Source organism: Sarcophilus harrisii, chromosome 3, assembly GCF_902635505.1.
Source record: "Sarcophilus harrisii chromosome 3, mSarHar1.11, whole genome shotgun sequence".
Classification (NCBI taxonomy): Eukaryota; Metazoa; Chordata; class Mammalia; order Dasyuromorphia; family Dasyuridae; genus Sarcophilus; species Sarcophilus harrisii.
In genome coordinates, this window is record NC_045428.1 from 220,367,848 (window position 1) to 220,393,658 (window position 25,811).

General features: G+C 32.4%; 1 protein-coding gene across 3 annotated transcripts in view; it reads left to right on the forward strand.

Annotated features, from left to right (window-relative positions):
• The window catches only part of TUBGCP5 (tubulin gamma complex associated protein 5), a 49,500-nt gene extending 24,553 nt beyond the window's left edge, over positions 1 to 24,947 (forward strand). For 2 of the 3 annotated variants that reach the window (XM_003765621.4, XM_031959083.1), the window contains 11 exons: positions 3,046 to 3,314; positions 4,512 to 4,710; positions 5,391 to 5,579; positions 5,886 to 6,068; positions 9,291 to 9,375; positions 9,471 to 9,591; positions 10,298 to 10,476; positions 11,340 to 11,465; positions 12,061 to 12,149; positions 20,044 to 20,144; positions 21,859 to 24,947. In XM_003765621.4, coding sequence (XP_003765669.1) covers positions 3,046 to 3,314; positions 4,512 to 4,710; positions 5,391 to 5,579; positions 5,886 to 6,068; positions 9,291 to 9,375; positions 9,471 to 9,591; positions 10,298 to 10,476; positions 11,340 to 11,465; positions 12,061 to 12,149; positions 20,044 to 20,144; positions 21,859 to 21,905 — 1,588 coding nt within the window. In that variant the 3' untranslated portion in view covers positions 21,906 to 24,947. Of the gene's footprint in view, positions 1 to 3,045; positions 3,315 to 4,511; positions 4,711 to 5,390; positions 5,580 to 5,885; positions 6,069 to 9,290; positions 9,376 to 9,470; positions 9,592 to 10,297; positions 10,477 to 11,339; positions 11,466 to 12,060; positions 12,150 to 20,043; positions 20,149 to 21,858 lie in introns of all 3 variants that reach the window. The other variant, XM_023500394.2, reaches the window with a different exon arrangement.
• Positions 24,948 to 25,811: the final 864 nt, after the last annotated feature.

Below are 25,811 nucleotides of genomic sequence, written 5' to 3' on the forward strand. Positions count from 1 at the left end.
TGAGGTCAAGTAATCTACCAGCCTCATCCTCCCATGATAGCGGGGATTAGAAGTATGTACCAGCACCAGCATGTATAACCATCATTTTGTAGTTCTATAACAATATAGGGATTTAAGCACATCTTCTGCAGGCTCACTAATAGCATCTTGAGACAACTCCCAAAGCAATCAGGATGACAAGGATAATCTATACCACCTTCTCTTCCATTATGTCTTTATATTTTGAAGAATTTTCATTCCACATATATTGTAAATTGTGAAGATTTAATATGACACCTATTAAAAACATTCTTAAATTTTTCTGGGTCACTTTTATATGAGAGAAATTTTGTGATTTTTTTTGGTAATGCTTTAATTCTAGCAAAATTTGTTGAATTTTCAAGAATATTCTGAAATCTGTATTTTTAGTGTGGAGGTTTCTTGTCTTATTATTTTTCAAAATAAAATAAGTAGCAAGCTCCTGGTGTAAAATTCTAGCTCCTGGTTATGTCTTATTGGATATATATTAGGTGCTCAATTTTTCGTTCCTTCCGTACTTGCAGTTATGCTACTTTTTCTTCTGGTATTATTGATTTGTGATGCATTATAGTCAATTGAGACCAACTCTGTCATGTATATTGGGGGACCCATAATTTGATTTCCTTGAAAACTATAATGTTCTGTAGTATAGCCGTATAGAAGCATTCAGATAATGCTATTAAAAGGATAAGCCCTTGCTTCAGGGAGAAGCTTGGGGGTCATTGTTTAAGTTCACAAAAATAGTCCACTTCATTCTACCTGTGTTCAATCCTGGGCTCAATTTTTGGACAATTTTAGTGTCTGTGTAATGGATTAAGTTACTAATGGATAAGCTATATGGGTTGTATAGCTTACAACTATAAGCTATATAGTTGTATTTATTTATATAACTAAATAAAGACATTACTCTTCATTTATTTGTTTTTTTCTACTGTAGATCATTAAGCCAAACTCTTTCTGTTGTTAAGAAAACATTTCAAGATATTGGAGGATCTCATTTTGGGAATAGAGTCAAAGCACAAGGCAGGAACCTTTAATGTATTTACATTAAAGAGTTTCTGTGCAGAGGTGGTAATGGGCATGATCAACCTGAAGAGCATGGATAGGAGCAGAAAAATATGTTTCCCAATTCAATTTAGCAGTTTACCTTCTAACAAAAACAAATTGTTTTCAAAATTGCTCTTTTTGCTAAGGGAACATATCTTAATAGGTTGTCACATCAAATTTCTATGAAATATATTTAACTTGATTCAGCTTAAAGTATTCTAAATTGCCTAGGCATTGTCCCAATAGGATTAACTCAAAGAAAAAAAAATCGCCTTTCTTATAGTGTATGTATTAAAAATAGATTCTATAATTTTGTTATTGGCAAGAGCTTCCTCTCAAAGTTCTTACCATGATACTGTATAACTTCTGATAGTTCTAACAGACTTGCACATGTGAGCATAAAACTGTTTATATTTGTGTAAACCTATTATTTAATTATAAAGTGTATAGCTTTGACATCATTTAATAGATGCAATACTAATGTAGAGTGTAAATTTCTTGAAGGCTAGGATTTTGTCCTTTTATTATTATTAATATTTTTGCATTTCCAGAAACTGGTTTAGAATGTTTCCAAGTTTGACACTTAAATATTTGTTGAATTGAATTTTGTTGACTTTTGTGTGCATTTTAAAATTAGCAACCAGTGATAGCATTTGTTCTTTTTTTGTAATTTTGAAAATCTAATTTTATAGCAACAAAGGAATTTTTTAAAAAATTAAAATTTTTACTTTATACTGTATATTTTCCTGTAATAAGAATTAGTTGAAATGGAACTCTTGACTTACCATAATTACTTCTTTTGGGTTAAATGGTTGAACTTTTTTTAATTTTTGAAAGTAATCCACTTAAGAAATTCATTTGCCTGTGCTAGAGTAATATAGATTTAAATTACTTTCACAGAGGGTGGTAAGAGAGATTATTAGTACCCTACCAAGAGAGCAATAGCATTGGATTAGGACTGTGGAGACACGATAGGAAATGCTGTAGTGCATTTCTTAATTGATAAATCTATGTTGGCAATTTCATTTCGTTAAGAGTAAAAGATTAATCATTAATGCTTTGTAATATTCCAGGTCAGGAAAGTCCATTCTGTTCACTTAAATTTTACCATCATTATTCAGTTTGTTTTATTTTATTTTATTTTATTTATTATTTTTTTTATTTAATAGCCTTTTATTTACAGGATATATACATGGGTAACTTTACAGCATTAACAATTGCCAAACTTCTTGTTCCAATTTTTCACCTCTTACCCCCCCCCACCCCCTCCCCTAAATGGCAGGATGACCAGTAGATGTTAAATATATTAAAATATAACTTAGATACACAATAAGTATACATGACCAAAACATTATTTTGCTGTACAAAAAGAATCAGACTCTGAATTATTGTACAATTAGCTTGTGAAGGAAATCAAAGATGCAGGTGTGCATAAATATAGGGATTGGGAATTCAACGTAATGGTTTTTAGTCATCTCCCAGAGTTCTTTTTCTGGGCATAGCTGGTTCAGTTCATTACTGCTCCTTTGGAAATGATTTGGTTGATCTCGTTGCTGAGGATGGCCTGATCCATCAGAACTGGTCATCATCTAGTATTGTTGTTGAAGTATATAATGATCTCCTGGTCCTGCTCATTTCACTTAGCATCAGTTCGTGTAAGTCTCTCCAGGCCTTTCATTCAGTTTGTTTTAAAAGTGAAGGATAGGGGCAACTAGTTAGTGTAGCCCTGAAGACAGGAAGACCCGACTTCAAATCTGGTCTCAGACCCTTAACACTTCTTGACTGTGTGACACTGAGCAAGTCACTTAACCCAATTGCCTCAGCAAAAAATAAATAAATAAATAAAAGTGGAGGATACAATTCCTGCATATATTTTGGGATCCCTGGAAGAGCAGATATAGTTTGTTAAAATGGGTAAGTACATTTTCTTCTTAGTATGTAGAATTTTAAAATTTATAGTTATTTTGATTTTCTTTTTAGAAACAAAAATGTTCCAGTGAATCACAGAGACTTTTGGTATGCAACATACACACTATATAGTGTATCGGAAAAAACAGAGAATGAGGAGAAAATGAGTGATAATGCTAGTGCCAGTTCTGGCAGTGATCAGGCTCCCTCAAGCAGGCAGCACACCATGGTGTCCTTCCTCAAACCTGTTTTAAAGCATATTATAATGGCTGGGAAATCTATGCAGTTACTGAAGAATTTGCAGTGCTCAGATAGTTCCCCACACCAAGCTGCTTCAAGAGGTGAAAATGCTTGTTTTTCATTTTTCTATACTTAACTGTAGAGTCCTAGTTAAGACTTTCCTACATTTGAACTACTCACTGTTTAGAATCTAAATTGTCCTATTATACATGCTTGAATTACATTTTTAAAATACTAAGACTACCGGGGGTTTATCACCCCTCACAAATGAGGAAATTATGCCAATGTTGATAGTTCTAGTAAGATTTTAAGTGGTTTATTTAAAGGCCACAGTCTTCATTAGGAGCTTTTAGCACAGTGTTTGAACAAGCAAAATGATGAATTGTGCACATACTATATTCACTTTTGTCTCAAAGGCATTTTTTTTTTAAAAACAGCCCCCTAAAAAGCTTTTAATGAGGTGAGTTAAATAAAGCATTGGATTGAAAACAGAAGTATTTACATAGGGAAAATGTAGAATTAGCTCCTCTAGGTGCCCATTGATCCTGACAGTTTTGTCTGCTATTTACAGGTAGACTTAGACCTTCATATATATTTTGAGATACTCTCCACAGTCACAGTATGGTTACAAAAATAATCAACTTGAGCATCTGAATAAGAGAATTGGTTCTTGAAAAGTGTAGACATGAGGTTTTTGTTGTTTTTCATTTTAAATCACTCTAATGGCAGACTTTTTGTTGCTTACATCTTAACATTCTTTCAACTCAGAGGAAATATTTCTCTAAGTAATAGATCCTCATTATTAAATATAGTAACTCCCCTAGGGAGATGAACCATCTTCCGCAGGCATTTCTCAGAGTGCTCTACAATCCCTATAGGTAAGCTGATTATCTAGGACAATTGTCTTGAGTAATTTTTGCAGACAAAAGTATGACTCCTTGAATGTTAACAGTGTATTCCATTGTGATCATTTTGCCATTGTAAATGTATACAATTTTGGGGAGTTATGTTTATGTTAATGGTGGTAGTTTAGAATGGTCCTATACTTTTATAGAGAGGTACTGAGAAAATTTATTCAGGACAAAGCAGCTTTTTTTTCCCCCATTTGCAGAAAATCTATTAGTGCTGTCCATGGACCATGATAATGACAAAAATTCTTCTACATTCACATTGAATGAAATGAATGTTTTTGCCTTTAGGCCAGTATTAATATGAAATTTCTTATTTGGGGGTTGAATTAATCATTTTTATTTACCAGGGAAAATTTTAATCTTAAATAATTTTCCTGTGTACGTCAGATGCAGAAAGAAAAAGTTTATACACACTGTTTCTCGAGTCTGTACAGTCCCGACTTCGGCATGGGGAAGATTCCTTTACAGAAGTCATCACTGAAGAACAGGCTACCAAGGAGAGTTTGATTAAGATGCAATCTATAGCAGAAAGACATCTGGAGCTGGATGATGTTCATGATCCCTTACTGGCCATTAACTTTGCAAGGTAACACAAACTTGTCAGATTTGTGACTGTAGAAGTCCCAGAGTTTATGCAGTGTTTAGTAATTGGTTAGGTAGAATTTTTTATTTTTAAAAAACATTCACAAGTCATGCAAATCTTTTTGTTTAAAGAATGTAAGAGATAGCATTGTTAAAATTTTCAGCAGCATTTATTTGGCATTTTTGTTACTTCAGGTGAAATTTGTTATGAAGTATTAATTGATATCAGCATATTGATGTAGATTTTTTGCTTTATTTTTTTCTCTTAGATAACTGAAGAAAATATTTTAGGATAGGGAAGTTTCTGATGTCTTTGATCCTTCCTGCACAAATGTCATATAACATATTAAGTGATATTCTTTCACTGGGTAAACTAGCATGGAAGTATGGCACTTTTAGAAACTTTAACTTTCTAGGTCTACTTTAATGTATTAGAGTTTTTATTGCCTAAATTAGCCTCTAGCATCTCAGAACAATTAAAATTTGCAAAGATGCCTGAATTTAACTATAGAGCTATAAGGTAACAGATTTTCATATAAATATTTTTATGGTATGATTTGTTTTTGGGATGCTTGATATTTTTAAGATAAGTGAGCATAAAAATAAATTCATGCATTATTGAATCTAAATAATCCAATTTGATGGTAGTAGTAAAAAATCAAGATTCATATTTTTATTTTGAAGGTTGTACTTGGAGCAGAGTGACTTTCATGAAAAGTTCACTTGTGGTGATATTTGTATGGACAGATCATCTGAATCTGTGACGTGCCAGACTTTTGAACTAACCCTGAGATCCTGCCTTTACCCTCATATTGATAAGCAATATTTGAAATGCTGTGGAAATCTAATGCAAACTTTAAAGAAAGATTACAAGTAAGATGGGAAATGAATTCATAATTTAAAATTGTTGATTGTTTATTGTATTTTAAATGCAGCTCAAGGAGTTTGATTGCAGGTTATTTCCCAATTTTGAATTCATTTTAAAATTGTGGTGTTTGGAATAATTTATCTTTCAATACATTTTTCAGTATATTCTGATTATAATTAAGTAATGCAAATAACTTTGTCATTCTATTTAATTTGATGTGGTATACAGAGAGCGAAATGTTTCATGCTTCCAATCTTGTGAATTCAAGATGTTTTTATAAGCTGTTTTTGTCTTTTATTTTTTCCATTTAGATTGGTTGAATATCTACAGGCAATGAGAAATTTTTTCCTACTTGAAGCTGGAGACACAATGTATGACTTTTACACATCAATTTTTGACAAAATAAGAGAAAAGGAAACTTGGCAGAATGTTTCCTTTCTTAATGTTCAACTCCAGGAAGCAGTTGGACAGCGTTACACAGAAGACAGTTCACGGTAAAATATGGGACATTTCTTATTAATGCAAGTATGAAAGAATACCATTATGAACTTTTTTTAACCTTTCAGTTTAGGATACACATGTCATAATATCCGTGTATATTTTAAATCTCTTTTGAGTTCAATTTTACTAGGTTTGTTCTTTTTCACTATCTGTTTCTATGTCTCCCTTTCTTCCTCCTTTCATTCCCCCATCATCTCTTTTCTCCCTTCCTTATATTCTCTCCCCTTTTTCTGGCCCTTTTCCCCATACATTTTATAATTTGGAAAATTGGCTAAATCCCAGCTTCTTAAACTGTGGGTCACAACCTTATATGGTGTCTCATAATTGAATGTGGGAGTCATGAAATTATGATTTATTATCAGTAAATGTTTTATATACTATATACCCGGGGTCACATAGAAATTTTTCTTTTTTTTTTCCCCTGAGGCATTTGAGGTTAAGTGACTTGCCCAGGGTCACATATCTAGGAAGTTATGTTGAACTTGAGTCCTCCTGACTTCAGGGCTAATGCTCTATCCACTGCGCCACCTAGCTGCCCCACATAAAAAATTTTCAAGGAAAAAAGGTGTAGTGAGTGGAAAAAGTTTTAAGAAGCTCTGGCCTAGAGTCACTTTCTCGATGTCACACAGCCAGTATTTCTTAGTGTGTCATAGTGTCTACATAGGTAGAATGTCTTCTTGGCTCTCTTGTGGAGGGTGATATTATACTTATAGGTATATATTATAAAAAAAGTCCGTGATAACTTTGGAGTGATAGTTAACATATACAAATTATACTGCTGAATTTAAGAATATGTCCTTAAGAGCTTATATTTTATGTGAATTATCAATGAATAAAAGTTCTGCTGAGTACAACATTGGTGTCTTACAAGACTTTTAGAATTCAATTATATTTATGAAATATATATAGCTTCATATATTTAATCCAAAGAAGAAAAGAGTTAATGGTTGACATGATTTTGTTGTTATTCGGTCATTTCAGTCATTTCCAACTCTTTATGATGGAGTTTTTTGGTGGAGTAAAAGGGTTTCTTGACAAAGATACTGGAATTGTTTGCCATTTCCTTCTCCAATTTATTTTTCAGATAAGGAAACCAAGGCAGTGTGAAGTGACTTACTAGGGTCATTCAGCTAATAAGTGTCCAAGGCCAGATTTGAACTCAGGAAGATGAGACTTGTTGACTCAGGCCCAGCACTCTATCCACTGAGACTTATTATATATAGTTAAAGAGAAAAGTAGAGACAAAGTTTGGTAGTTACCAGGAAGCACAGTTTAAAGAATTTTCTATCAGAACTGTCCAAAAATGGGATGGGTCATAATGTGCTATATTGAATTTACTGTCCCCAAAAATGTTTGACTGACTCTTAGAGTTTTAGGAGACATTCCTACATGAGGTGTAGTTAGATCTCTAAAACTCTCTGTCATCCAATATGGTATCTTTTAATTCCCTAAAGTGATATAAAAGGCAATTTGTGATTTATGGATTCTGTAATTCTTTTCTTCTATGGAAATTAGCTGGAATAAATTGTATTTAGTCATTTTTATTAATGATAGGAATGTGCTTGTAGAATCATAATTCTATCTCCCCCATCCTTAAAAAATCCATACTAAGACCCTGCTTTCTCCTCAAGTTATTCTCATATATCTCCCTTCCCTTTCAAAGCCAAACTGCTGGGGAAGACTATACTTGCTGTCTTCACATTAGATTTCACCCACTTCTCCACTCTTTGCAATCTGACTTCTAGTGACCCTTCCAAAGTTACCAATGATCCGTGAATTGTTAAATTTGATGGCCTTTTATCAATCTTCTTCCTTCTCATTTGACACTGCTGATCACCATCTTGTCCTATATATCTCTTTTCTTTAAAAGCTGTATGACTACTTCTCGGTTTCTCTTTGTTGGTTCATCATTCATAGTGTCTTCCCTAATTGGGCACATTCCAAGGCTCTTTCTGGAGTTCTCTTTTCTCCTTTAATTTTCTTAATTGGTACCTTACTATCTCCCATGGATTTAATTATAGTCCCTTTATGATGACTTCCAAACTTGTAAACCCAGCACTCATCTCTCTCTCTCTCTCTCTCTCTCACTCTCTCTCTCTCTTTCTCTCTCTCTCTCTCTTTCTGTCTCCCTCTCTCATTACATTTTTTTTTTTTAACATTTGTTCCTAAAATTTTTAAGTTCTACTTTCTCTCCTTTATCCCATCCACAATTAAGAAACCACTTGTGAAGTTATGCAAAACATTTCCATAAAAGTCCTGTTGTGGGGGAAAAAAAACATAGATCTCCCAACTTAATAAAAATAAAAACCCTCAAGAAAAATTAAGTTAAAAAGAAAGAGAGATGGAGGGAGAAATAGAGAATGCTTTGATTTTTATTCAGACTCTATTATTTCCTTCTCTGAGTATGGATAGTATTTTTTCATCCTAAGTTCTTCAAAGTAGTTGTGGATGGTCGTACTCCTGAGAATAATACAGTAATTTGCAGCTGGTCATCCCAAAACATTGCTATTACTTTGTATACAGTACATTTCACTTTGCTTGAGTTAATGGAGGACTGTCCAGGATTTTTTTTTTTCCTCCTGAGAGCATCCTGCTCATCATTTCCCATAGAACAATAATATTCCATCATAAACACACATCAGTTTATTGAACAATCCCCAATTGATGGTCATCCCCTCAGTTTCTAATTGAGATAGCTCAAACTCAACACATACTAACTGTACCTTTAACTTCTCTGTCCCTCAATTTCCTCAGTCAGACGAAAAGCATTTATTAAATGCTTACTATGTGCCAAATATTTAGCTGAACATTGGGGATGCAAAAGGTAAAAAACAATTCATATCTGAATAAGGGAGAAAATATTCAAACAACTATGAATAAAAATATATACAGGGTAAATTGGAGATTCTTTCTTTACCTTTCAATTTAGGACACATGTATCAATGTATATTTTAAGAGTTGGATATATAATGTATATATTTAGATTGATAATTGTTGTATATTTAATTTAATTAGAATCTCTCTTCTGGAATATTTATTTATAATTAATGCTAGCTTTTCTGTCTTTGATAATATATTAAAAAGTTAATTCAGTAAATGAAAAAACTGAATGGTTTTATATTTAAAGATGATTAAGTAATTTTATTTCCTAAAAATTAGTTTGGATAGCCATAGAATAGGTTTATAAACTCAAACTTTGAAGTTTCTTTCTTTAGCTTATCAATATCTTTTGAAAATGTTGACCCCACTAAGAAGAAACTCCCCGTTCATATCTTGGATGGCCTAACATTGAGTTATAAGGTATATAATTATTTTAATCACCTAAAAATTGCCTTTTCTTACAAATCATTCATGAGAACATTATTTTCCATTTACTTTTCCTGTTCTTTTCCTAGGTTCCTTGGCCTGTGGACATTGTTATAAGTTTAGAATGCCAAAAAATTTATAATCAGGTGTTTCTTCTTTTATTGCAAATAAAATGGGCTAAATACAGTCTAGATGTTTTACGATTTGATGGTAAGAAAATAAAGTATTGTCAAAAATTAAAATATTTGGAATATTGTCTTTGACATTTTCTACATACACACTAACACTGAGATGATACCTTTTATTATTATTATTATTATTATTATTATTATTATTATTATTTTGGCTAAGGCAATTGGGGTTAAATGGCTTGCCCAGGGTCACATAGCTAGGAAATATTAAGTGTCTGAGTCCGAATTTGAACTCAGATCTTTCTAACTAAAGGACTGACACACTATCTACTGTGCCATCTAGCTGCCTCGAGATGATATCTTTTAATCAATTATTTTACACACTATGCTAAGTTGAAGATAAATTCTCTGGGATGTTTAGGCAAAAATAAAACTGAAATGCTGTAACATAATTTAGAATTTATCAATAATGCTTTTCTACCTGGTTGATATGAATAGAGGCATTGCCTAAGTTGTTTTTCAGATGAGAAGTTAATGTTAATGAAATGTGAGTTTTCCTTTTTTATATGACAGTAATAATAAAGGAGGAATGCGAAAATTCATTATCTTCCTTTCCCAAGTCATTGAAATTTGAACCTCTTTCTTAGTCTTTTTCAAAGTATTACTGTTTGTACATTCTTTGAAATGTAAATAATTACTTCAATCAGAATTACTATCTGTAATAAAGATAGAATTTCATGTAGATGAGCTTCCCACCCATTGTCTTTTTTTTTTTTCTTTTCTAGAATTGGTTAGTACTGCAGAAAAACCACCATTTAAAGAAGGACCATTATTTGAACCAGACCCTGTTGCTCAATTTGGACCACAAAAGGAACCTGTAAAACAACAAATTCATAGAATGTTTCTTTTGAGAGTGAAACTCATGCATTTTGTTAATAGCTTGCATAACTACATCATGACTAGGGTATGTACCTCTAATGCTTCATTCCATTTCTCATTCTTATTACAGATTTAAAAGGAAGTATTTAGCATTTCTCATAAGATCATATACTCCCTCTAAAAGTTTATATTCTAGATGAAGGCACAGGTTAATTAAATATGTAATTATAATGTGATTGATTTCTCAAGAAAATTTTAAATTTAAGGGAGCATCTTTCTTTCACAAGAAGCAAGTTTAGGAGACTAAGTATTTTTTTGAATATTGTTTATCCTTACTTAAATTAATTCTGAAACTCATTTTGGAATTGTCTTTACAGCCTATAGCATATTTATTTGAGTGTCTTCAAGTTTGGCAAATCTTTGTGCTTTGTTGATATATTTAGTTTTTTTGAAAGAACTCAGAATCATTTTGTGATCAATTTTGGTTATTGGGATGGATGATCAACCCGAGTTATAGTGGATTTCATTCAAAAAACAAAACCTGCATCATTATCACCACCTCTTCTTTACACACACACCCCCCCCCCCACCAAGTAGAGCTACAAAGTAATAAGACTAATTTTATTAAACAGTAATTTTGACTTTATGTTAATGACATAGTTACAAAGTATTTCTAGTTGTATGCACTTATGTAACATTGTGCAAAATATGTATCATGAGTAAATCCCCATTAATATCAATCATGTATCATGTCAAATATTCTTAAACAAATAGTGTAAAAAACCTCGAATAATTTATTTTGTAAAGCTTTACAAAATTAAATGTTTTCAGGATGAATTTGAAACAAGTTGGAAAAAATAGTAAAAGATTTCACAAGTATACAAATTCAGAGAAGAGAAAAAACCCATCAATTTGAGGAGCTAAAGCTGCTTATTTTTCTTTTCCAAGATTCTTCACAGTACAGGTCTGGAATTTCAGCACCAAGTAGAAGAAGCAAAGGATTTAGATCAATTGATTAAAATTCATTATAGGTATTTGTCTACAATTCATGATCGATGTCTTCTGAGAGAAAAGGTACAGTGGCAAATTAAACTGGAGATACTTGCTTATCAGGGTAATAAATTGTCCTGGGAATTTATAATCAAGCCATTTATCTGGTTTTGATAAGTTATAATTAAAAGGCCACTAGGGTTCATATACTGAAATGGTTATATTCTGGGAGAAATGTTCTGTCTTTTCATAAAAGTTAGCTTTCCTCCTTTTTCGTAAAAAAAATTTTATTTGGTAGAGTCATAGTTTAGAAATATTTCCAATTGTGTATGAGTTTGTAACTTCAAGTATGTCTCAATGCATTGACATTGCCTGCCAAATTTTTATATTTATTGCAAGTGGTTTATACTTATAATAGGAGATGATGGTCTGATTGGTTAGAACATAGTGCTGATAACATTATTATCTCCCTTTTCCTGTGTCAGTGTTTTAATTTAATTTAATCTATGGAATTTTCAGTCCCTTAGATACAGTAATTGCTTAGTAAATATTGATGTAATGGTTGATTATTATTTCATTTAAAATGAATACAAAATGATCGTGTCTTCTTTGGATTGAAATTATTAAAGTCTTAGCCACCAAAATGAATGTTTATTTTTATATTCCTAATTCTAAACAGGTGAGTTTCGTGAAGGAAGCTATAATGAAAGTCTTAAATTTAGTCCTCATGTTTGCAGATCGTTGGCAGGCTGGTTTGGGAGCTTGGAAGTAAGTAGGAGTAATTTTTAAAATGTTACTATTTTGAATGTTTTAGCAATTTAGATTGGGCTCATTTCATAGTAGAATTATTATTGTTGTTATTTTTGGAAACACTAACTTTGCCTTTAGTGCTTATTTAAAATCAGAGTTAAGTTTTTGTTTGTTCACTTAAACTAGTATCAGGGGTAACACTACTACCTTTTCTTTTCTTTTTTAATAATTCAGAAGGTTACATGTTAGTAGGAAAAATCTGGAAACTTTTGGGACAAACAAATGTGAATGCTGGTCTTAAATTATATTTCCTCATTTTATTTTGCTTCATTATAATTAATGATTGTATGTTTGATGAACTTGGAAAGTTGATATTAAAGAGTTTACTATTTCTGTTTCAAATTTTTCACTTGTGTTTAGAAGGTACTCGAGTTAACAATAAACTAAAATTCAGAGACACCTTACTTTTTATCTAGTTCTCTCATTTTTCCACTCTGCCTTTTCTGCTTTGTTTTCTTTTTTATAAAATTAGAAAATTGATCATTGAATCTGAAAATGTTATATAAACCCTAAAGTGCCTTATAAATATAAGATTTTATATCTGATTACTTATTATATACTTCTTATACTCATCAGTCTGCAAATTTATTTAATACTTACTATAGTTATTGGAGCAATTTTTAAAAATTAGGCCTTGGGGCAGCTAAGTGGCACAGTGGATAGAGCACCAGCCCTGAAGTCAGGCAGACCTAAGTTCAAATTTGGTCTCAGACACTTAACACTTCCTAGCTTTGTGATCCTGGGCAAGTCACTTAACCCCAATTGTCTCAGTCAAAAAAAAAGATCTTGAAGATCTTACTTCTTTCAAATTATTACTGATAATTTTCATTTTCATTATTAGTAAGTCATCTTTTCAGGCTAAACATTCAATTTTTCTTCAGGTAGTTTTTTTGTTATATTGCCAATTTGTATGTTTATATGAGGTAAAACTTCACTTGTTTTGATTCTCATTTCTTTTATTATTTAGTTTTTCAAATAGCTGTTAATTATTTCTAATTCTTCTTTTGAGAACTGTTTGTTCATGCCCTTTGACTACTTGTTCTGTTCATATCTCTTCTTCTTGTTCCCAGGATATGGCAGAAAAACTTACATAACTGAATTATGTATAATGGTCTCTTTATTTAATAGATTTATAATTGTGTTAAATAAGAAGCGAAGTTAGTGTGATGTGAATTGTATTATTCAACTCATGCTGACTCCTGATCCTTATCTCTTCTCTTCCTAAATATTTATAAACCACACCTTAAATACTCTGATAGTATTACCAAGAATCCATTGTCAAGTACCTTGGCTTATAGTCTGAAATATATAAAATTAGGACAGTGGTTTGCTATGCAGAATTTCTGTTAGGGAACTCTGGTAATTGTTTTTGCCACAATTCCTCAGAGATCAACCACAGAGGTTAAATAGCCAAATACCCTGCCATGTAGATTACCAGCAGACTCAACTCATTGAAGGCACTTATCTTGGGTTTCAGTTTTCACTATTAATTTTTATTCTATCCTACTCATTTTAAAGATAATTAGGAGCTACATACTTTTGGTCCTTTATCATCATCTCACCTTCTCTCAAAAGGGGTCCTTATTTCTTTCTTGATCTTCCTCTTTCCTCCAACATTTCGCCTTCATTCTCTTTTGTTAATTGTTCTTAGTATTTCGTCCCAACATTTAGCTCATGCTTAACTTTATACTTCCTTACATTATTCACACAAGACTGTGCCTCTCTTTTGCATTCATCCTCAGTTACCTAACTTTGCTTTTATTTCCTCTACATATCTTTTTAAAATCTGAGATCTTTATTGAATATTCTGTGTAGCCACATCAATCTTGTCCATTTATTCCTCCTTAGATTATTTCTGATTATCTTCCTGAGAGGCAATTATCTTTCTTCAACCTGTTTTTTTATTTTTTTAGTTTTAAACCATGACATTTCTAGCCTATATCTGAACTCTAAACTAGAATGTACTGTAGATGACCCATTGTTCTTCTCTTTATCTGTATGAACTCTAAACTGTTGAGGTGACTGACTTCCATGGTTCTCATTGCCATTTCTCTAGTAATCTCCTTTGTGATCAGAATCGCTTCCATTATAACCTATCAGTAGGACAAAGGAATTTATCAACTGCTGCACTTTTGGCAGAGAGAGCATGTTAGTACATAAATCATTCAGGTTGTGTGTCATTATTCTGTTCTGCCTCTGTTTGACGCTTTGATGTAAGTTGGAAATTTGTCTTCCTTTTTTTTTATAGCCAACATATATTCTTACCCTAATATCACTTGATTTTTCTTCCTTACGACTTCAACAAAATGTATTATATCATGCGTTCCTTCTCAGGTTCATATATTTCAATATATGTAAATATCACTTTTTTGTGAAATAGTATTCTGCTACTCTCTCCATCTGATATATCAGATTGTAATATTTTGCCTTGAGACATACATAGCTAATTAGGCAGCTTTCTAGTTGGGAAGGACAAACAACATTCCCTATCCAGACAAGAAGTGTGGTATAAATTAGGAGAAGATGAAGAGTAAACTGATGAACCAGGCTGGGTTGGGATCAGGAGAAACAAAATCCAATGGGAAATAAATGGGAAAATCTAATTATCAGAGCAAATTCAGGCTTCAAATTCTGTACTTAACCAAGAAGCAAACTATAAAGAGCTTTCCATGCTGATAAGGTCAGGAATGGGGGCCACTCTGTTGCATCTTAAGGTCAGCATATGATTTCTGCCTATTTTCCTGTTCATAGTCTTCTGAATTCTTGAGTACATCTTCTGCTATTCTTTCAGTGTCATAAGCTTTCTCTCTCTGATCTACAAAAAGCTATTCCTATTCCTTTTTCTCCCTGGACCCTATGGGCTCCTTATATACCTGTTTGTTCTTCATATTTAAATGTGCCCCTTGAATAGGTAGCTATATCTTGAGGCTTTTTCTCATTCCTGCCTTTTCATTTTAAAGTTGTTCTAACCAGATAAATCATTAGCAAATATATTTTTCCTGACTCTCTTGATTTGATTCATATAATACAATGCAGTAAACATTGTGCCTACTTTGGGCCAGCCACTACACTAAGTGCTAGGGATACAAATAAGAAAAACAGACAGTCCCTGACCTCAGGGAACTTACAGTCCAGTGGCAGAAGACTGTACGCTAAAAAATGTTCAAAAGGAGAAGGAGGCATGATGTTGATGGAGTTGTAACTAAACAGAGCAACTGTTGGAAAATGGAGAGAGAGCTCAAAATTCTGAGTCCTCTATAAAGGGAGTTTTTGGGAAGAGTTTTTTGCTCTTCCATCTAGCCCTCCAGTCAGAGGAAAGAGGCTACTGAGGACACTGAGAAAGTATTGAGTACCTAAACTGAAGCAGTCTCCACGATGATGAGATTGTTCAGGGAGATGTGACACTGGTAGCTGATGGGAAATGAAAAGAAGGTTGGAAATTCTGATTCGTTTTGTTCCTTACTAAAAGTTCCTTGTATCATTCCTATCTTAAATCAGAGATGTCAAACAAGCCTTATATAACCCACAATTCTTGTGGATATAGTCAGAATCAGATTAAAATGAAATTGGGAAATATTTAACAAAATAAAAATACAGTAAATCATGGAAAATGTTAATTTGTGCTTTTCTACGTCAGTTTGCAGCTTACAGGGAGGGAGCCTTTTGTATGATTTAGTGACCTCTGTTTTTATTTGAATTCAACATCAATGTTGTTAATTGTCATCTGAAAGCCAGATTCTAATCCCTGATGACATTTTTTTAGCTAGTTATTGGTTTCCCACACATTACTTTTCTAAAGCCTGTGCCATCAATCACCATTGGTGATAAATACCATATGTGAGTCTTTTTTTCCCTTGGGGAACAGTTCATCCTTCTCAATACATTGAAACTCCTTTATTTTTTTTTCCTTATCAGAAAGAACAATTTACACATAACTATTTGTTTGTTTTAATTTTTTTCAAGTAACAGGCATTTACTTTCTTTTCTCCCCCCCAACTCCCATGAGACAAAAACCTTTGTAACAAATTTACATAGTCAATCAAGAAAAATTCTGCCTGTCTCATTCTGCATGTTGTATCTCTGTCAGGAAAAGTGATATAATATCCTTTATAATTGTGATGGGTTGTTGTATCAATCAGAGTTCTTTTGGCTTTCAAAATTGTTTGTCTTTAGAATGTTATTCTTATTGCATAAAAAGTATTCTCTTGTTCTATTAATTTCACTTTTCATCAATTCCTAGAAGTCTTCCCAGATTTCTCTTAAGCCATTCCTTTTGTCATTCCTTAGGGCATAATAGTATTCTATTACATTCATATACCAGAATTCACTATTGATAGAGCTGTAAATTGATTCAGCCATTTTAGAAAAAGTAATTTTGGAGCTATGCCCTACAGGTTATTAAACTATGCATATCCTTTGACTCAGTGATAGAACTGCTAGGCCTTTGATCTCAAAGAGATCACAGAAAGAGGAAATATATATATAGAATATGTCTATTTCTATATCTACATAGATTATCTACATCTATATAGAAATCTATGTAGATTTCTATATCTATAGATATAGAAAAAGTTATTATAGTAGTAATACTTTGTGGTGATAAAAAAATGGCTGAATGAATATGGTATGAAACCACTTGTCTCATCTGTTCTGCGTCTTCAGTTTTTCACTGCCACCTCAGGAAATCACACTTTTATATCACAGAAAAGTATTTTCTTTCCCAGTATCATTGTCTTCCAGAAAGAAACTATCAATATTTAGCAAATTCTCCCCCTCCATACTCATGCTAGCAGTAGCCTCATTCAGTAGGTATTCCAAGCCCAATCACCTCCTCCCTTCATCATTTCTCATTTGCAGCCTGTCTGGTCTTGTTTTTAATAATATCTTATATTTAGTACCTTAGTCCAAGGGGATGGAAGTACAATAAAACCTGATCTCTTATAAATCTTCACAATATATTAATGAGTTAGATTGCAAGTATCATCTTTGTTTTTTGAAGAGAAAATTGAAAACCAAGGATAGATAAATTAGTGAAATTATATAAATCTGTCAAATAAACTTGTAACCCTAGTCTCAAAATACTTAAAATGTACCTTTTTCCATAAAGGTGTGAACTAAACTTATATCTGATAATATTGAAAGGTAGAAAATCAATAATATTGCTCCATGTGCTTCACTAAATAGTAGATTTTACTTTTTATTTTTATTGTACCTGTGATTTCATTAGTATAAGAAACTCAGTGAAGAAACCTCCTCTTTCAAGAACAGCTTCTGGTCTTTATTCTTACTTCTTTCCTCTCTCTTCTTAACTTCATATTCTGGCTTGTAACCTCATCATTCATCTGAAATTGATTTCTCCAAAGTTATCTATGTTTTTTTTTTTTTCTCTTTCCTTTCCTTTTTAAAACTTTTAATTTATTTATTTATTTTGAGGTAATCAGGATTAAGTGACTTGCCCTGGATCACACAGCTAGTAAGTGTTTGAGACTGCTTTTGAACTCAGGAATCCAGGGCCATTGCTCTCCACTGGGCCACTAGTTGCTCCTACCTATGTTCTTTAATTCCTAAATCTAAGGCTTTTTCTCAACTCTTTCTTTATACTCTCTTCTTTCTAGATTTTTGTGACACTGATCTCTCCTGATTATTGTACATATCTGACCATGTTCCTTAGTCTTCTTTGTCAAATCTTCATCTCGGTTGTGTCTGATTACTGGGCCCTCTACTTCCTCTATACTATTTAATTGTTGCTCTCCCCAGCTACTGTAGATTCAGTTATCATCTCTGTGCTGAGGATTCTGAGATTTCCAGTCTTTCATCTCAAACTGGATGTCCAATAGACTTCTTAAACATATTTGCAGCAAAACTCTTTATCTTTCCCCTAAAACTTCCCCTCACCCATTCCCCTTCCTGTATCTTCCTTATTAGTGTAGAGCAAAACTTCTTATACTGTGGGTCGTGACCCCATATATAGAGTCATGTAATTGAATGTGGGGGTTGCGAGATTATGATATATTATCAATAAATGTTTGATTTGTTTACTTATTTTATATACTAGGGTTACATAACAATTTTCTTGGGTGAAAAGGGGTTGCAAGTGGAAAAAGTTTAAGCAGCTCTGGTATAGAAGACAGCACCATCCTTCCCTCAGTCCCTCAGGTTCACAACCTGGAATCATTCAGGATTTTTCACATGCTCTGTAATCCAAACTGCTGCCAAATTCCATTTTTTTCAGCATCTCTCCAATATGAATATTTATGTCCTCTGACACGGCCACCAATCTAGTGCAGACCCTCAATTCCCTCATGACTGGACTATTGTGTTAACCTGCTGATGAGTCTACTTTAAGTCTCTCCACTTGTTCAATCCTGTCTCTAAATTTAAAACCTATAATATCTTGGCTCCTTCCTTCCTTTTCAGTTTCTTGATACCTTATTCTGAGATTCTGTAATGCTGGCCACTAGATACCCTATTTCCTGGATCCCTGCATTTTTACTGTTCTCCATTCTTGCAGTCCTCTCCCTCCTGCCTCTTGGCTTTCCTGGCTTTCTTTAAGTATGAGCTAAAATTCCATCTTTGTAAGAAGACTTTCCTGGACCTCCTCAAAGCTAGTACCTTCCCTCTGAAATTGTCTGTTTTAGGTCTATATCTTGTTTGTACATAGTTGTTTCTGTGTTGTCTCTTCCATTAAATTGTGAGCTCCTTGGAGCTAGGAATCTGCCATTCTTTGTATACCCAGTGCTTAGTACAATGCCTAGAACATAGTAGGCACTTAATAAATACTTGCTGACTTGGTTTGCTCTGATACATAGAATTAGAGAGTTTTCTTGGGATATTCAGTTTAGTAATTTGCCTAGGTCACATGGCCAACATAAATGAGATATGGGACTTGTCTTCTGATTCCGGGGCTAGTTTTCTTACTTACCACCCTATATTGCTTCCCTTTTACATAATTTTGAACCTATTTTATGATAAAGCTTTAACGTACTCTCATTTTACTGGAAGAGTAAGCTATATATAGGTTCAAAACCTCAAGTGTACAATTATGGAATAGAGGAGTCCTAACTAGACAAAAGTTTAGGTGAAAAATATCTCTGAGTTTTAGTGGATTAAAAGCTCAATTTGAAACATCAATGTAACAAGATAGCCAAACAAGGTTATATAATATTAAGCTGCATTAATAGAGGCTTTGGTCAGATAATTAAACTGTTCAGTTTTAAGTACCACAGAAAACATATTACTAGGATGAGTTCAGAGGATAATTATTAAGGACAGTAGGTAAGACTTGGATGGTGTGTTATAGAAACATTAGATGAAGGGACAGACTGGGAGCAGGATGTATGATTAGCCCCAAGAAAAGAAATGCAGATAAGGGTCATGGTAGTTGTCTTCAAGTGATTTGAAAGGCTTTAAGAGAGATTAAATTTGTTCTCATTGGTTCCAGAAAATAACAATTGGTATAAGTTTCAAAGACGCAGATTAGTCTCAGTATAAATATAAACTTGAATTGTAATTTATTCTAAAAAGGAATGATGTTGCTTGGGAAGAAAGGAAAAGTTCCCTCTTATTAACTATATTCCAAGGAAAGCTCCTGGGCACTTTCCAAGAAAGTTGTAACAGGTTCTATTTAGGCATGAACTAAATTGGATGATCTCAAAGCCATTTTAATTATGAGAGACAGTGATAAAACTTGTTTTAATTTTTGATGTTAAGACTTGGGTTAAGACTGTTATAATTAAAATAAGGCAATTTGAAATTAATTCCAAAGTGAAATTTATATACCTAGGTACTTCTTGCTTTGTGTTCATGATATCATCACTGTATTTTTAATGAAAGCTCTATTTTCCTTCTTTAGGATGGAATCAATTGAAAAAATGGAGTCAGATTTTAAAAATTGTCATATGTTTCTTGTAACTGTTTTGAATAAAGCAGTCTGTAGAGGATCCTTTCCACATTGTAAGTATATATAATCACTTAATATAAGTAAACATCTCCCCGGTATGAACCCTTCTCCCCTAACACTGCCACCAATCTAATGTAGACCTTCAACCCCTCATGCCTGGATTTTTGCATACAAAATTGAGATATTTTAAAAATCTTTTAAGAGATGATAACTCATTGATTCAATAATATGAGTATAGTATTATTAGTTTTTGATTAACAGACTTGGTTTTTAACTGGTCTTAGTGAATAGGAATGATAACTCATATATAAGTTTAAGCATGGTACTTTTTACAGTTTGAAAAAGTAGTCTTCATTATGATTTTATGAAATGGGAAAAGCAGCTGTCTCTTAAAATAGCCTTATAAAGTTTACAAGTTATACGTGAAATTGTTGAATACATTATAGACATATATATTCCCTCTGCAAAGAAAAATGTAAGCATTACCTGTCATTAGCACATTCCCCCTAAAAACAAATCAAAAGTCCATGAAAATACCAGTAATTGAGAGATGCTGTAGTAAGGACTAAGACTAAGTCACTTAATTATATCTTTAATCTCACTGACTAGGTGCTATTCCTTAGCATTTTAAACAATGGCAAAGGCACAGAGTAGTTCTATAATGAATTTTCTTGTAGTCATATAATAAAGTAAATATTACATTTAATAAACTAAAATTAACTTTTTTTATAATAGCTTTTTATTTTTTAAAAGAACTGATGATTTCATAACCTTACATCCATAGTTAGTGAACAAAGATGACAAAATTTGCCATATCATTAGTCTTTAGTTAATTTATTTTTTCTTTTAACATAAGTCAGAAACTGCTAAGGATTTCATTTATATTTGCTATACCATTGATAGGTTTTTTACTACTCTATTAAAAATATTGAAAGTTAATTTTATTTACTAAGTTAGCTTTCAGAGTTGTCAGTAAAATGAAATTCAGGCCTAACAGATTGAGAATAAGGTATGTGAAATAAACAGTTTTGAGAAGAAGTTACTTGATAAGTCATAGTGCATAAAAATAATGGAAATATTTAGTCACTTTTTTTCCACACATTGTTTAGAAAATTTAGAAGATTGAATCTGTTGGCTATAGAAATGTATTGAAAATGTAGTCTCCTAATGTATATGATATAGTAGTAGTTATTGCCAGATTTGTGTTAGTTTTATCTCTCACCAGGCTTTTTTTTAATGTTGGGTGTTTATTATGTATTATAGTAGATTACAAATATTTTTTAGTATACCAAATATACAGGTAGATTACATATCAGAATGATTATATAATTTCATGTCACAAATTCATCTTTAAGTATTTATGATACAAGATGTAGCTGGATTGGTGCATGGTAATTTCAAGAAAACAAAAATTAAGTAGTGGCCTTTAGAGAGAGTCCCAAGATATGGGATATAGTTAAACAGTTCTGCACTAAGCAAAGTCACTTGACATTTCTGGCTTTGATTTTCTCATCTTTGCAATTGAGGTGAGTGCCCTAAAAATTCTAACTAGACCCAAAGGCTTCTGATTCTAAGTCTTGAGCCTGAGATAGTAGCTATTCATCTAGAAATGCAGATTAATAAAAAAAAAAATTTGTTTTCTTTACTTAGGTACAGTTTTTGTTATGTATTTAAAACAATCAGAAACATTAAAACTCTTCCCTTTCTAAGGTTATTCTCAAAATTATTGAATACTGATCTAAACATTTTTTTGTTTTTATTCTACAGTGGAGTCTCTGGCATTGTCACTCATGGCAGGCATGGATCAGAGTTAAGATATTTGCAGTCTAGTGAATACCTCAAAAAGTTATTCTTGTAGGCTTTATTTTCTGCATTATATTTATGTATTTTTTAGGTTTTTTTTTTTAAAGGAATAATGCTATCTATTGTATAAATGGATAAATATTTTACTATTATTTTCCTTCAGAGACTATTGTAAACTGTATGGAATTGTGCATATGATAGTATGTAAATAATGTATATTAAGTACAGGGTATGAGTACTTTATTTTTTTCTTTTGTAAGCTATAGATATTCATGATATTGTCCAAAGTATCCTAATTAGACCATAAACTGAAATATTTCATATTTTTTAATTGTTTATTTTTAAAACAGACTTAAGGCACTTTAAATTCTCATTTTGCTGCTATCCATTCAATATAAGATTTTTTTAATGTAGTCCTAGACATCTATTTCTTTGAAGGTTGCTTTGAATTCATTTTAACCTTCTCTGAATTATTTATCTCATTTTTTTTTTACATGAGAGCCATTACAGGTAGAATTCATCACCAAAAAAAAATTAATCTTATCTAATATTACAGTTAGAAAATGCTTATTCTTCTATAGTAGCAACCACTAGAACATATCTACTTTTGTTTTTTGTTAATCAACAACTTGCTTTAGCAGAGCAAAATAAAATGTTACCATGCAATGTATTTGTATTTTATTTGTAAACCTGATGGCAGGTTCATGCTTACATTTGACAAGCTTTATACTATCTATAGTTTTGCAGTTATTTCTTAAAACAAAAAATGGAAAAAAATCCATGCAGCACATTTTACTAGAGGTCTTTACAGCTGAAGGGGAATGGGAATAACCAGTAGTGTTGGATTACAGGTTGTGTGTTTCATAGATTTGCTTTATGAAATAAAACAGTTATGTTAAAAAACATGCCACTCTATTAAGTCATGGGCCTGCCACATATATAAATCCAGTTCCTTTCACTCCTGCTTTAATTTTTTGTAACTTGAAACAAATGCAGTATTCCAGGAAGACTGTCCCCCTGGGGTGAGGGCTGGTTATCTACCTTTCATATCCATCTTCAGACAGATCTCACCTGTGTCTCCAAGAAACTGAAGCTTGCAGTGGCTACACTGTGGGAAAACTTTCGGCAGGAGGGCCAAACCAAATTAAGGATAACTGACAGGCCTCAAAGCTATTGGTTAGTTAGGGAAATGTCTACCTCAGGCAGGTGAAGATTTCCCCCAGCAGATGAAAACAGTTTATTGCAGCATCCATAAAAATGTCTGAAATGAGTATGGTGAAGCATTAAGAGCTTAATCAGACATGGAAGGTGCCGAGGTCATCCACTACATCCTGGGCCGTTGCCAGTCATCTTGCATTTTGTCCTGCCACTGGACTGGAAGAAAGAATGAGGCTGATGACTTTGTACAATTTTGCCTTATTTTAAATTTAACTCACCCACAAGTCAGGACAACATCCTGCGATGTCATCCATTCTTTTCAACAACAAAGGACCTGCAACAACTTATATATCTTGTATTTATGGAATATTAGAATTGGAAAGGAGCCTTAGAGATCTCCCAACCCAATCCTTTCTTATTACAAATGAGAACAATGAGGCCCTGAGAAAGAAACCTAAATCCTAATTCAATCTGTCTTCTTACTACTGTACCACATTATCTCTGTCTTGATTTGTATAATAGGAAAGCTATGCTTTTTAACTATTACATTATAGCTTTTTAAAAGATATATTAAAAGACTAGCATTTGTTTTGAAAGGGCTTCTACCTATGAAATGTTTCACGATATTAGATACTGATGTTGTCTCACTCTTTAGTGAGATTCAGGGACTGGCTAAGTAAAGACCATTCCAGTGATATAAGACAATTTTTCCAAATATTTTGGGAGAACCCTTTTGAGTACTACCGATTGGCTTCCTTGCCCTTTATTTAAAAAAACCAAACAAACCCCAAAAACATGTATTGACAACTATATCTGTCTTCATTAGTTGACTAGCTTTTAAGTTGAGGCAGCAGGATTGACTTTTGGCTTCATAACCTGTTGTCTCACAATAGCTTTTTTCTTTGTTGTAATTATATAAATGATATATTGACTTTTAAGCTTCTCTCATTTGGTTGATCTTTTGGTACATTAACTAATGCACCTTTTGCTCCTCAAAAAATGATACAAAGCCTTTTTTGTGCTCCAAGAACACTTGTCCACAAGACCATATGTAAAGGATACATTAGTTCACTTTAGGAAGGGGGTTGGAATAGTTTCCTTAAGGTTGATTTTGGCCATTACTCTTGGAATGGAAGTCTGACAGGCTGAAATGCTAAAATGGAGATTTCTTTGAATTAATCTTTAAGCAGTTTTGAAGGATTGGGGTTTTAGTTAATAAACACAAATATATACTAAAAAAAATATGGGTCAGGTTGCCGTTTCTCAACAGAAACATTTATCTAAATATTTAGAAAATTTTAGAATCATAGAATGACAAAATGTCAGAACTGAAAACCCATTAGAAATAATCCAGTCAGATTTTTTACAGGTGGGAAACTAGTTGAGCTAGTAAATATTTTCAGAAATGTTTTTTTAAAAAGTTATAATATCAGAGTTTTAAAACTAAATCTATATCTTCTATTATTAGATCATTTTAGAGATCTAACTTAAAAACAATATTATACAATCTCTATGAGCAACTATTAAGGACTTAAATGAACTAATGTCAAGTGAAATAAGCAAAATTAGAGCATTGTATGATGATTAACAATAAACAACTTAGCTTTTCTCAGCAATATGATGATTAGGCAATTCCAAAAGACTCATGAAGGAAAATGCTACCCACATCCAGAGAAAACTAAGAAGTCCAAATGCCAAATGAGCTATACTATTTTCCTTTTTTGGGGTTTTTTCCCATTTTTTTCCTTTTATTGTTTTTCTTCTTTTACAACATGACTAATGTGAAAATATGATTCACAGGATTACACCTCTATAAGCTTTACCAGATCACATGTTCCCTTGGAGAAGGAGGAGGTAAGGGAGAAAGGGAAAAAAATTTAGAACTCAAATTTTTTTTTTTTTAAATGAATGTTGAAAATTGCCTTTTTGTGTAATTAGAAAAATAAAACACCACCAAATTAAAAATTTTTTAAATTTATTCTAACAAAAGCTGACTGATCAGTTATTCAGTGTTTTTCTATAGGGAATTTATGGTCAGATGAGGTTGGCCTCAATACCTTCCAAAGTATATTCTAATTCTGAGAGTCTGATTCTATAAGGAGCATTTTATTCACCTCAGATTGTTGCTTGTAAGAATATAACATTTAACATTTTAGAGGGACAAATGTTACTAGCATTGAAATTTTCTTACAGTTACAATGAAGAGCATAGTTTAGAAAATGCTGATCTAGCACTTAATAATACATAATATTGTATTATTATATCCTAGGTACGTAATACCCAGTACATGTGGTCCTAGAAAGATATGCATAAATATTATAAAATTAATTTTTATAAACAGAATCATTTAAAATATGTTAGGGACACATTATTTAAATGAATGAATTTCTATGACAACTCTTTCCATGAGGTAAAATATTCTTTTGTAAAGCAAAATGTTTTTGTTTAGATTTCCATATCAGATCAAATTTGAAGTATATTTGAAATGGTTATTTCAGTGATCCAACTTTGATGCATTAGGATAGATTTTCACTAAAAAGCTCAATACTAATGTCTTTGAATTTAACACAGAAACTGCTCAAACAATATTGATAATAATTCACTATGCTTTATCACCATCATGCCATTACTGTCCTTGTAGTAAGGAAGAATTTGGTTCAAGTTTTTTCTCTGACACATATAGGATGTGTGAACTTGACAACTCATTTAACCTTTCAGTGCTCCATGCACCTATCTGAGGCAATAAATTCTGACCCACT